We start from the raw sequence: 13,239 nt of genomic DNA on the forward strand, positions 1-13,239 counted from the left end.
AGTTGTATGAGCTCTTTGTGCTTTGTTGACAGTTGACAGACAAAGCAAAATTATTCCCAAAGCAAGGTACTGTGTACTTAGTCATGACCTATTATAGCCTAAGAATGTAGCTTGCTTTTGAGTTGGATGAATAGGGAGAGTATTTTATAGAATAGGCTTGAATATACTGAGAGGTTTTTAGCTGCCCGTACAGAAAGATACATGTCCTTTGTTGAACTTTTTTCCCCCAAAAATGTAATTTTCCATGTAAAGTCATTTTAAGTATATTTTCCCCAGTTGCTTGCATGGAGACAATTTTAACTGTTCTAGTATTGTCCTACAGTGGTAAAAATAAAATTGCTGGTAATTGTTGGCTTTCTCTGCTCACAGTATAGCAGGAGAAGATGGTTTCATGGGGCTCTTTAATGTACCTCAGGTACATCTTCTGGTGCTCAAGCTCTGATTGCAAATTAAAATAACAAGGCTATGGTATTGGATTTGATGTGAGGCAAAGCAGAACGACGTGCTAATTTATCATGTAATATACAATTGCCAAGGTTGGAATTTGTCCACTTGTAGTACTATTCTGTGTGTTTAAATGAGGACCACTGTTTGCATCCAACCTATCATAACGGTTAAGGAGTGCTCCATTATCCTTTCAGCAAACTGATGGCGGAGTCTGGTCCGTGCACAAATGATAAGATCGATAAGTTTCAAATAACTTGGATGAAATGACATGTGACTGTTCATTTAAAGAGATGTCTTACTTTAAAAATCAATTTTAATAATTCAAAATTCTTACATGGGCCTACAAGGCACTTTCCACTTCTGTTGTGTTTGATAATTTTGTTAAAAGTATTTTCGTATTAATTTTGGTGAATAGTTAGTTTATATATTTATTTTCCCTGATTTACTCTTTCATCTCCTACCCTGGCACCTCTCTGAGACTTGATAATCACTCTTTGACATGCCAGCATGTTGCAGTGTAGAAGATGTAAGTTTAAAAGCAAAATTATGTTCCTGTTAAAACTTCCCCTGGAGATCTTAGGAAAAATTTCTTCCAGTTTTGGGTGCAAATGCGGGTCAGAAAGCAATTTGTTTTTCGATATTTCTGGAAATTCCAGATCACAACATGTCATTCTTCAAAAACAGCTGTGGGCCCATACTGTGCACTATCTATCTATAAGAAGGCCCATTTTATGAATTCTATGGTAGAAAAATGTGCCTGCAAGGGAACCCCAGAACATTTATAAATGTTTTTTTGGGTTTTTTCCCCCTACCTGGTGACGAACATTTTAATTTTTTCCAGCTTTTGGTGACCCAGAACAAGGCTGCTTCGATATTTTTTACAGGATATTGTGTGAAAATAATTTCAGTTCACTTGAGTAAATAGGTAGAAGTGGGGCTACAGGGTCATTTAGGTAAGTTTGTAAGAAACTGACACTGTCTTCCAGTGTGGCTGTATTGTTTTGTTTTGCATTCACATGAGCAATGTTCTCCGTTCATGCCACTTTTGATATTCTCTCTCTTTTTTAAACCAGTCTCATAATTATATTGAATCTAACCTGCTTACACTCTCTTTTAATATTTATAATTTCTTTCAATCTTCAATTTTACAGTAAAGGTCTATTTATCAGCTAGAAAAAAGCCATTGATTATACACTTTGGCTAGATCATATGGTATGCGAGCATATCTCAATAAAACTGCTTAAGAAACAAATAAATGGTTGTACAAGAATAGCCAGAAAGAGCAGCTGTGTACTGCAGGAGAAATAGAGAGGTTAGGAGGGGAAGAATTTCCTTGTTTGTTTGTCTAATTTTTGCTTATTAGTAGTAATATTGAAATAGTGAAAATGCTTTAATAATGATTGAAGTGATGAATGAACAACTTTGTGATTATACCAAATACACTTTGAATAAATTGTATGCTTCATTAATGTGTATCAATAAAATTGATTTGTTTGAAAAAAATAGGGTGAGTTGGGGTAAAAATACACCAAATGTAAGATGTGGACTATAGTTAGTAGTAAGATTTTGATGATGCTCTTGCATAGTTTGTAATAAATGCATCACAACAATGCAAGGTGTTGGTGCAGGGGTGATGTATGGAAGCCCTGTATATAAATGGTTTTTTGATGATAAGAGAGTCTGGTGTTCTCCAAATGCATATAGTTTGGCAAGTGGCGATGGGGCCAGTTAATGACCATTATAATTTTTTTTTATTGTGATGTGAACTCTAGAAGAACGTACGTGCTGGCACACTACACCCAGTGACCGTGTCACTGCACTCCCAGAGAGCCAATACAATTTATTCTAAATCATATGTCCCTTCTGTGCTGGGTTATCTCTTGAAAATCTCTATGAATCCCAAAATAAAGCAAGGACCACCTCCTCTTCCTTCACCTACCATTCTACCATCTGTAACTTTAAATCAAGTATAGTTTTATTAAGAAAAACATGAAATTGTCACTTACATTGATTACATTGTTGTATTATTTTGCAATCAAATTGATGAGCTGCTCTGCCTAGTATTATGGATCATCAGTCTTCGTATTTTTCCATTTTGTGATAGCACTAGGTAAAAACTGACCAGACTCTTTCCTGGTTAAAATAGCACCTCATTAGTTGTCAGCTGTAGCCGAGCACTGGTGTGCCTTGGTACTTAAGACTTGTCAGACAGTAACAGTTTACATTTACTGAACGTTTTTTGTGAGCTTTCTTATTTGGTCCTCTGAACACCCCAACTGAGTGAATACTGATACCTCCTGTTTTATGGAAGGGGAAACTGAGGCCCAGAGAGAGGTTCAGTGACTTACTCAAAATTACCTATTAATAAATGGGCAGGGGAAAAATGTCACTCAGGTGCAGTTTTTCATAGCCTAAATTCTGTATTCTCCATTGAGTGTGAACCTTTGTGCTAGAGACTGGGGAGGACACTACCAAATCCAAATCAGTTAGTGTTTCCCCAGGGCCTGATAGTCTAGTTAGGGAGGTAAAACAAGACAGTAACCTAAAATGATTAAGGGACAGTGCAGAGCAGTGTGTGCTCAGTGTCAGGTGGGATAGAGGGAGAAGTCCTTGTGAGCTGGGAAAATTTCATGGGAGAAGAATGGAGCTGATGCTCCAGGAATGGGCGTTTTAGGCAGAAGTTCTACGGCATGAGTAAAGACAGGTGAATATAGGCAAAATATGGTGAGGGTAGTAAGGAAACCAGAGTTTGTATAAAAGAATGATGAGAAAGGGTGTATAGGATCAGGTCGTAAAGATTGAGTGCAGATCAAAGAGTTTGTTCTTGTTGGTCTTTTGAAGATATGCAATTAGGAGATGCAAGAGAAAAGCCTTGGGAAGATAAGTTTACAAGTCTCTTTGCTTTGAAAGTGGGAAAGAATGGAGTCAGGGAAACCATGTCGAGGCCATTGCAGTAAAGACCTTTGCGGTCTGGACTTGGTTGATGTGAGTGGTAGTGGGACCATAAAAGAAAGACCAGTGGGCAGACCCGGTGGTGACTAATTGGGAATGAGAGGAGAAGGGCCCACTGTATATTTGAATCCCGAGTCTAAAATCTATGGCAAGTATTTTCTTTCCTGTGAATTTTAGACCTTGTCCTTATTTTTCATCAACTTGTCCTCTGTGTTTTTATTTTATTGCTTCTACTCCTTCACTTATTCAAAAGATTATGCGTCATGTTTCCAGATTTGGATGATTTCTGCATGTTCTTGCCTCTGAAAATGCAAATGTATACAAGTAGATAAACGTTTGTGTTTTAGGTGCAGCTACCAGCTAAAACCAGGAATACCTCAGTTACCAGTGGAAATCGATCCCTCTTTAGCATGTGCAGACAGAAACCATTTTAGTTGTGGCCTCAGAAATATAATTTAGCAATTAAAACCAGTCAGCATTTGACACAATTTCATATACAATGATTTGAAGAAATTTGTGGTGCTGAGACTGAATCAACAGGTGGTAGACCATTCCATGTTTGGGGAAAGGTTTGTTTTGCTGTTGGACAGGCTGACTTCACCTCTTTTGAACTCTCTACTATAAATTCGGTAAAGCTAGGCACCTGACAACTTAATGACCTGATTTCTGTCGGTTATAACAATTTGCGTGTGGCATTACATAATAAGAAGACCTATTTAGATAGCAGATATCCTTACAGTGGTTCTGAAGGTTTTGATTAAAACCCAAAACCTTTTGATAAGTTGGACTTCCAAAAGACTACTTCATTAAAAATTTTTTTTCTCCCATTGACTTGTCAACGATGCCTTGGGCTGTGCGTTATTTTTCAAAATGGGAAATGAAAATAAAATTAGTTTTTGTCTTTGTGAGCAATAGTTCAAAGTGAGTTTGCACAGTGTTAGTTCATTTGCTAGTTAGTTCATTTGCTTGGTTTTTGTCACTCGTGAGAAACACAATTCACTTTGAGCTCTTGTGGATTTGCCCCATTATGGAATATTTTCAGAGGCCTGGCCGATTTATTTTAATAACACAAGTGTTCCTTGAAAGTTACATTTAGCCTTGCCATTTAATATTTGTGGGGGTAACAAAAGGGTTAACTGAAATGTACTTGACAAAATTGAATTGAAGCCAAGCATATATTGAATATGATTAGGGCCTATTTCCTCCATAGAAAAGTTTTGTTTAAAATACATTGTGACCAAAAGCTTAATTATTGAAATAAAACAAGAGGCATAAAGAGTTACAGGCTTCCAATATTTTCTTTTCAGCCCCAGTTCCCTTCACACAGTTATCAGCATGTTTAATTTCCATGCATAATAGCACTAGTTATTGTTGTCATTTGTAAAGGGAGATTAACAGATAGTAAGTACAAACAAACCCAAATAAGTACTGAATAGAGAGGTGACAAAGAAGAAAAGACCTCTTTAATGTTAATTATAACTGGTAGGAAGTCTAGACAAATTATATTATCTGTTTTCTATATGAATTGAAAGGACATTTAGTTAGTAACTCTGACAGGGATGGAGTTAGGTGTTTGCTTTAAAAACAGGTGATATGACAACCTAGCATCTCCCTGGTTGGCAGCTCACCCAGTGAGTTGTGAAGTTGTAGTAAATTGAAGGAGTCAAGTTTCAAAATCATCTGAAGATAACTTTTAGCTTTTTGAGCATTATAGTTTAAAATTTTAAATATAATTTTAACTTCCAGTTTGTATTGCTTCAGAACATTAGAATTGCTATCCTTCTGCTTCTTTTAGAATTGAATGGATTACAACTGTGATTGGCAACATTTAAGGTATCTGTATTCCAAAGGGTGTAAAGCCTCAGGTATCAAATAGAATGAAACAAACCCAAATAAATGATAGAGTACGCCTATATTTTTCATACATGGTTTGCTTGAATTCTCCTGTTTCCTTTATTAATATTCCTAAATGGGTACTTCCAGCCGCAACTAGACTCACCTTCAATATTTATAGGATTTATTTATAAGATGTTGTCAGCTCTACTCTTTACCAGTATATCTTCATGCCTAGAACAGGGCTAAACCCCTAAGGGGTCATCAATTGTGGGCCACACTCTTGACTTAGCCTCTTGAAGGAAAGTGAAATGCTTTATTAAATGTACACATCAGGGAAGCAGACTTGGCCCAATGAATAGAGCATCTGCCTACCACATGGAAGGTCCGTGGTTCAAACCCCGGGCCTCCTTGACCCATGTGGAGCTGGCCCATGCGCAGTGCTGATGCACGCAAGGAGTGCCCTGCCATGCAGCGGTGTCCCCTGCATAGGGGAACCCCTTGCACAAGGAGTGCACCCCGTAAGGAGAGCCGCCCAGCGTGAAAGAAAGTGCAGCCTGCCCAGGAATGGCGCCGCACACACATGAAGAGATGACACAGCAAGATGATGCAACAAAAAAAGAAACACAGGTTCCTGGTGCCACTGATAAGGATAGAAGCAGTCACAGAAGAACACACAGTGAATGGACACAGAGAATAGACAGTGCAGGGGAGGGGGGGAGAGAAATAAATAAAAAATAAATCTTTAAAATAAAAAATAAATGTACCCATCAGTTGTCAGTGCCTGTAAATTTCAGAAGCATTATCACGTAAATAAAAATGTGTCCTCAAATCAAGAAAATGTGGTTACAGGGCCTAGGAATGGGGACAAATAGTTGCCTGTGACTTACAACCACAGATTTCGGTTCATGGTCTTTTGCTGTGGTGCTAGTTGTTTCACATAGGTAGGAGCCACATGACTCCATCCCTCCCCTCTCTGTATTGTTGGGCATTTGTAGTTGGTACCACACAACTTGGTTCTTAAAGCCAAGCCAGATTGAATTGCTGTTAGTCTTTATGTATGTGGACTTTGCTTTCCTATTTAGATTGTAATTTCCTGAAAACTCTGTGCCTGGGATCTCTTTGCCTATTCTCCATGGTATTGAATACAATTCTGGACATATATTAAAGGTTTCGTAAAGACTTTTTGATACCTTCTAACTGAAAAGTTCAAATTAAATTTTAATACAGTTCAGCCTATTGAATGAAGATAGGAATGAAGCTGACTGAATATATTGAGTAGAGGGATTTTTATGTTTTTTAAAGGTAGCATAAACGAGATCCATGGGTGCTATGGTCATGGCAGATGGGGTTAACTGCCATGTCAGATGGCCCTTCTTTGGAGCTGGTGTTTATGCGTGATGAATCTGGACTCAGATGGGATCTCTCTTCTTAAGACTTTCATGCTATTGTGCTGGAGTTGTAGTTGGTATTGGGGTTTAAGATATATTTAGGGGATCTGAATCTCTGGACTGTCAATGTGATAGCCAGGCCCTGAGCCTCAACAGACTCCAGCACCTACAATCCGATTTATTGGACTCACCTCACTTAGCTAAGATGGAGCTGAAGAAGGACAACCACACCATGGAGCCTAGAGTGCCTACAACTGAAAGCGGGAGGATTGCATCCAGTATCCATGTGGAATCTGAGCCTCCTCTTGACATAGAGGTGCAATGGACACAACCAATCCAATGTCCACAGAGAAAAGGTGGCATTGGAGTGGGAAAAGTGGACATGGTGGCTGATGGGTATGGGGAATGGCAGGAAGAGACGAGATGTGGAGGCATCTTTGGGACTTGGAGCTGCCCTGGAAGGTGCTTCAGGGGCAATCACCGGACATTGTAAATCCTCACAGGGCCCACTAGATGGAATGGGGGAGAGTATGGGCCATGATGTGGACCATTGACCTTGAGGTGCAGAGGTGCCCAGAGATGTACTTACCAAATGCAATGGATGTGTCACGATGATGGGAATGAGTGTTGCTGGGGGGGGGGGGGAGTGGTGGGGTGGGGGTGGTGGGGTTGAATGGGACCTCATATATTTTTTTTAATGTAATATTTTTACAAAATCAATTAAAAAATCATCATCAAAAAATAAATAAATAAAGGTAGCATAATTGTTTTAGTCAAAAAATTCTACAATATACTTTTCCTCTGTGTGAAAGCCATAAATGGAGCTAGAAGAACTGGTTTTTGATGCTTTCCCTGGAGCTTGGTTGTAGCTACTTCTAAGAAGAGCCTGTTCTGAGAAATGAGATCAAGCAGCACAGCAATGAGTGAATGGGGGCATCTCTTAGCTTTGGGTGACAATGATAGAGTAACACCAAACAGAAACAGTAATAAGTGCCAGGCTGAAGTACCTAATGGAATTAGACAACATTTGCATATATACTGCTCTTATCGCCTAGGGGGGAAAGGCCAATAGGTTGCCCAGTCTAGAAATAGGGAATGGGTTTAGACATGTTATTTGTCCCTTTCTTCATCAGATCACAGCATGGCTCTTTCTGACATTCATTCTTCACAACACATGTTGTGCTTTCTGCCTCAGTTGTCTTTCCTGCCTTTCCCACCTACCAAGCTTCTACTCATTCTTCAAGACATGTTAGAAGCTGCTGCCTCTCAAAATGCTCCAAGACCTTCAGACAGTAAGGTCCCCACTTGGCTGCTCCCAGAGTGGGAACACCGCGAGAGAAGGGCATCTCTTGTTTACCTTTATACTAGCACTCACCCCATGTCTGTCTTATGCATATTATGGCTCTATGGCAACACATATAACACTAAAGCCCCACAAACCTTGGCACCTTAGTTTGAACACCCGAGCTTTGCTCAGCCCCATTCATAAAGTCTTGTCTTCCTTGTTTAACAGATCTGTTTTACTAACAAACATAATGCTGAAGGATTTAGAATAATAGGCATATTGTTATTGCATCATAATGAGAAAATTCGAACGAGTGGCAAGGGAGAGTAAATGAAGGAGAAAAATGAGAAGAGGTTTCTAAAGGATGGAGAAGTGAGCAATGGCTCTTTCAGACCACTGGGAAAAAGTAGTCATTTGAAGGTGCCCTTAAAACCCTGCAACCAGTTTTCTGCCTCCAGGGAATGCATATAGAAGAATCTGCATCAATTTCAAATAAAATAATTTCTTACATTTATTAAGTGTTTCTTTTATGCCAAGTAGAGTTCTAAGCACTTTAAATGTACTATATTATTACAGCATCCTATAAGGTAAGTACTGTTGTTGTACCCATTTTACAGAGAAAGAAACTGAACACAGCAATTAAGTAACTAGGCTAAAGTCACTCAGGTTTTGGGGAAATAGTTCATTTCCACATGGTACACTTTGAACATTGGAAATGGTCTTTACTAATAAATCAAAACTTATCAGTTTACATTCTGTGTATAATCATATGTGATTTTTTGGAGAGGTTTTGATATTTGTAAGTGTGTGGAGAGTAACTTTTAAGTTTGGAGCATAGATTGAATTAGCATGTCAGGATCATTAAGGTTTGAATAAAATGTCTCTTGATAGTGAAAGTGGTTTTTAATTCTATTTGGTGGTGGTGGTGGTGGTGGTGATATGGCTGAAATTTTTCCTTTTTTTCTCTCCAGGGCTGGTTGATATGTGAGGAGCCAACATGCCATAATCGAACTCGGCACCTTCCCCTTCAGTTCTCCCGAAATGGACCTCTTTGCCAAGTCTGCCTAAAAGCTACACTTAGACCAGAGGTAATGGCTGATGATACAAAGAACTATATAGAAGAGTCAGAGGGATGTATTTGCCCATCACTTACCTCTGAGAAGTAAATACTTGGTATTTGCCCTGTAGAGACACCCCTATTACCATACGTGTATATTTCAGAAATGTCCATACTTCAAAAAGATAATTGCTTTGTTTTTTCACATCATGAGTAATAATATATATAAAAGGGAAACTGACTAGTTCTCATATAGATTACTCAGATTTCTTTGGTTGCCACCTCATAATTACAGAGAAGAAATGCCTTTCCTTCCTAAAAACTTCTGTTATTTTTTTTTACTCCATCAGAATTCCTTTTCTAAGGGCCAGAAAATATCCCAAGCCTATATCCTAAACATTTTATTTTATCTGTGGTTTTATTCCTCCCTAAGTGGAATTATGTTGTTTATAAGTAGCAGCATAAATCAGTAGTTCTCAAGCTTTTTCTGCACTTTAATACATCTGAAGGATAATATGTGATATTATTAGTGACTTCCAATTTGGGGACCATATATATTTTGAGGACCCTTCTCTGGTAAGTAAGACACCTTTCTTCTGTTGCACCCTTTTGAGACTCATTGACCCCACACAACATTTCCTAAATTGTGGTGAGAGAAATGTTTGTAGGTGTTCCGTGAAAAGAGGATTTTGTGATCAAGTCTGTCTAGCAAATGCTGAACTAACCAAAGTTAAACAAGTTTCTTTTTTGCAGATCTTCTCAGAACCTGTAATACGATGAGGTGCAGTCTGCCTCGCCAATATAGGATTATAAAATGTGTCTCATTTTCCAAATTTATCTGGCCCGAGGATTTTTAAGGTTTTTGGTGGAAAGAGAAGCCTGTTATTTGCTTGTTTATTTTTTAAAGCAGAGGCAGGATTATATAGCCAAGTTTTGGCCTTAAATCTTTTCACCGAAAAGAGTTTTAGAAAGATATTTTTAAATTTTCATTTTTTATTTTAATTTTAAGACATATTATTTCACTAACTTTGGCGAGAAGGCAGGAATGACAAACAATTTATCATCATTTTTGTGCGTTCTCTTTTTCTTTTGCATAGCTACATGACTTTTTACATGGTTGCAGTCATTGTGAAAATAAGTTTTAGTATCATATTTAACTTTTGTCAAGCATTTGTCTGTATTGCTACTTAGGTTTTGGTATGAAATGTTTTAAACACAAATTTAACCATTCCCCTCTCATTGGCTCTTTTAGGCTACTTTCAATATCTCTGTATTGGAAAATTGTAATGAATATATTTTTTAATATGGAACATGTAGCAAAAATTACCTGTAGTAGTGGATTCTTTTTATGTTACTTTCATCCCAACACTCTCATGAACGGATGCAGAAAGAGGACAAATTTCTTAGGTTCATGAGAATGTAATTGTATGCAAATTGCTGCTTATTTTAAAAATTGTTCTTTGGGTATTTTCTGCTATATAGAAAGAGTATTTAAATAAGGGAGTAAAAACTTTGATGCATATTTAAGTTCCTAGGTAAATAGAATTCTTTGTCACATTGGTGTCACAGGATTTACCAAGTTAGAAAATAAATATTTGCATATCTTTATTTTATGGATGTAGTTCTGTCTCCTTGACATGCCTAAATCTGTACAGATGTGAGCAGAACCACAGGGAGATTCTTTATTATATAATTTACCAAAAATTATGCTTTAGTTATTTTTTTCTAATCTTCATCTTTCATTATAGAGCTAAGATTTCAAACCAAGTTAACCTTTTTCTCATTAATATTTCTATTCCTGATGTGGAGGAGGGAAATGTTTATGTGTGAATCCCTGGGCTACAGTGGAAATAAGCTGTGAAATTGTATATCCCCTGGGGAAGGAGCACTGTAGTAAAATCCAAAAAACTAAGTTTTTTGAAGGTCACTTATGAAGGAAACAGTGAAATTACTTCTGGTCCTACTTTAGGATACCCCTAAGGTCTCCCACGTTATTCTCAGGTGTAAAATTGTTAAAATATTTTATAATGGAACATATTTATTATACAGGACTTCTGCCCTTCGAGGGAGGGGGAAATAATGGATTAAGAATCATTATGTCTTACAATTTCAAAATGGCTGTAGATGAATAAATTGTTGATTTGATGAGTAGGTTAGGGGCCATGAGAATGTTGCCAGGCTACCATGGGCAGTGTCTAGTTTCTGTATGGGAAGAAAACATGAAAATAATCGTCATCTTTTAAGTTGGTACATATGAGTCATATAGGAAGAGAACTTTAGAACTACGGTAGAATAGTTCAAAACCAGTTTTTACCCTGAAGAGTCTTTTGGAGTTCTCCTTTGTGATTTCAGTGTACTTGTTGTTTGATGCAAAGAGATTACTAAATTCTGTGTACCACAAACATGTTTTCAATAAATTTTAATCCTCACTTACTGAGGGTAAGTTATGAAATTCACAAAGCATAAAATTAACAATTTTAAAGTGAACCTTTAGTATATGTAGTACATTAGTGGCATTCCATACATTAACCACCTCTCTCTAGTTCCAAAAAAAATGTATCACCCTAAAAGAAAACCACTTACCCATTAAATAGTTACTCTCCATCCTCTCTCCCCCCAGCCCGTGGCAACCACCAATCTAATTTTTGGCTCTGTGGATTTATCCTTTGGATATTTCCTATAAATGGAATCATACAACTTGTGACCTTTTGTGTCTGGCTTCTTCCACTTAACAACGCTTTCAAGGTTCATCCATATTGTAGCATGTGTCAGGACTCTTCCTTTTCACAGTTGAATAATATTCCATTGTATATACCACAATTTGTTTATCCATTCATCTTCTGACATTCGGGGTGCTTCTTTCAGTATACTTTGAAAGTTATTTTATTTTTCATTCAGTACAATAGCCTTACGTTTTGCTTAAGTTTGTGTCCTGTGGCTTACTTCATCTTAGTTCAGTTGAATGATTCTATGCTACGCAAATCTCTCCTTCTCTCCCCCCCTTCAGTAAGTACTTATTCAGCACTTACTCTATGCCGGTTTATGGGAGGCTTTTAGATATCTGACAGTTGCATTTTCCTGAACTTTCCCCTGCTGGACCCAATAGTCCTAGACCTTCAACCATTTCACTGGTACTCTGCTTTCAGAATAATGATCCTAGACCAGAATTTGTGTCCTGATAAAGTGAGGAGCCCCAAATGGCCCGCAGTATTTTAAGTGCTCCCACTAGCATTGCTATGGAATAGAATAAACTGCCACCGCCAACTTTTCTAGGTAGTAAACTTCTATTAAGTTGATTCAGGAATGCATTAATTTACTTGGCATCCATATCCACCGTGTTGAATCATGTTGAACATTTCCATATAATAAAATACATAAGAATTTTTGCACCTGCATCTGATAAACCATGCCTTATCTGTATTTTTTAGATTCAAGTGGTTTATTTAGCCTTAACTGTAAGACTCTATTAGGTAGGAATTGCACTGAGGTGAAGGTAATAGAGACTGAAAATAACAGTAGCTTAAACAGGATAGACATTTATTCTCTATTGTGTGAAAACACTCCATGTGTGAGCAGTCCAGGATTGCTATAGCGGCGGCACAGTGTCATCAGGCCACAGGCTCCTCCTGCCCTTCCCCATCCTTGGCAGTGACTGCACAAACTCCTTCAAGCCATCACAGGCCACACGAAGGAAAAAAGGCTGAGGGGTCGAAGGTTGTGCCTCCCAGCCAAATCAGTTCTCTTTAAACAGCCTTCCTAGAAGTCCCACACACACTCGCACTTAGGTTTCTTGACCAGAAATTAGCCACATGGAAGTAATAGCTTTTTTTTGTTGTTAGTAAGGAGGAAGAGTAGGCTGAATAATGAGGACCGATTAGCAGTCTCTGGCAGCGAACCTTCCATCCTGTAAATCTTCCCTTGCTGAACTCAGCCTATCACTGTCCCATTATGGATTTTTTTCGTGTTCTGATTCTGCCATGAGCCCAGCTTTGTGGTGTGTACAACCTTGATGTTGTAATTAGCCTTCCCTCTTTCATCTTATCTAAAATATTGATTTATGCACATGCCTTCTTCTATGTGGACACTGCTCCCAGTTAACATCCCGTGTATAAGATTGTTCCACCAGTTGCTAATAAAATTAGTTACCTCTGTTTCTAGCTCATAATTCTCAGTCTTGCCCAAGGGGAGACCACAACGTTGCTAATGGTTCCTGGTTTTGTGACTGTGTTAGCCCTTGGACTGAAAAAATCATGGGGTCACATTCCCTCTGGCAA

The 13,239-nt window shown here is 38.1% G+C and overlaps 1 protein-coding gene across 1 annotated transcript in view; it reads left to right on the forward strand.

Moving 5' to 3' along the window:
- Window positions 1–13,239, forward strand: part of POLA1 (DNA polymerase alpha 1, catalytic subunit) — a 336,041-nt gene that overhangs the window by 220,702 nt on the left and 102,100 nt on the right. The window contains exon 35 of the mRNA XM_058291856.1: window positions 8,880–8,996. Within this exon, the coding sequence (XP_058147839.1) occupies window positions 8,880–8,996 (117 nt within the window). The remainder of the gene's footprint in view (window positions 1–8,879; window positions 8,997–13,239) is intronic.

This window comes from Dasypus novemcinctus, chromosome X (assembly GCF_030445035.2).
Source record: "Dasypus novemcinctus isolate mDasNov1 chromosome X, mDasNov1.1.hap2, whole genome shotgun sequence".
Classification (NCBI taxonomy): domain Eukaryota; kingdom Metazoa; phylum Chordata; class Mammalia; order Cingulata; family Dasypodidae; genus Dasypus; species Dasypus novemcinctus.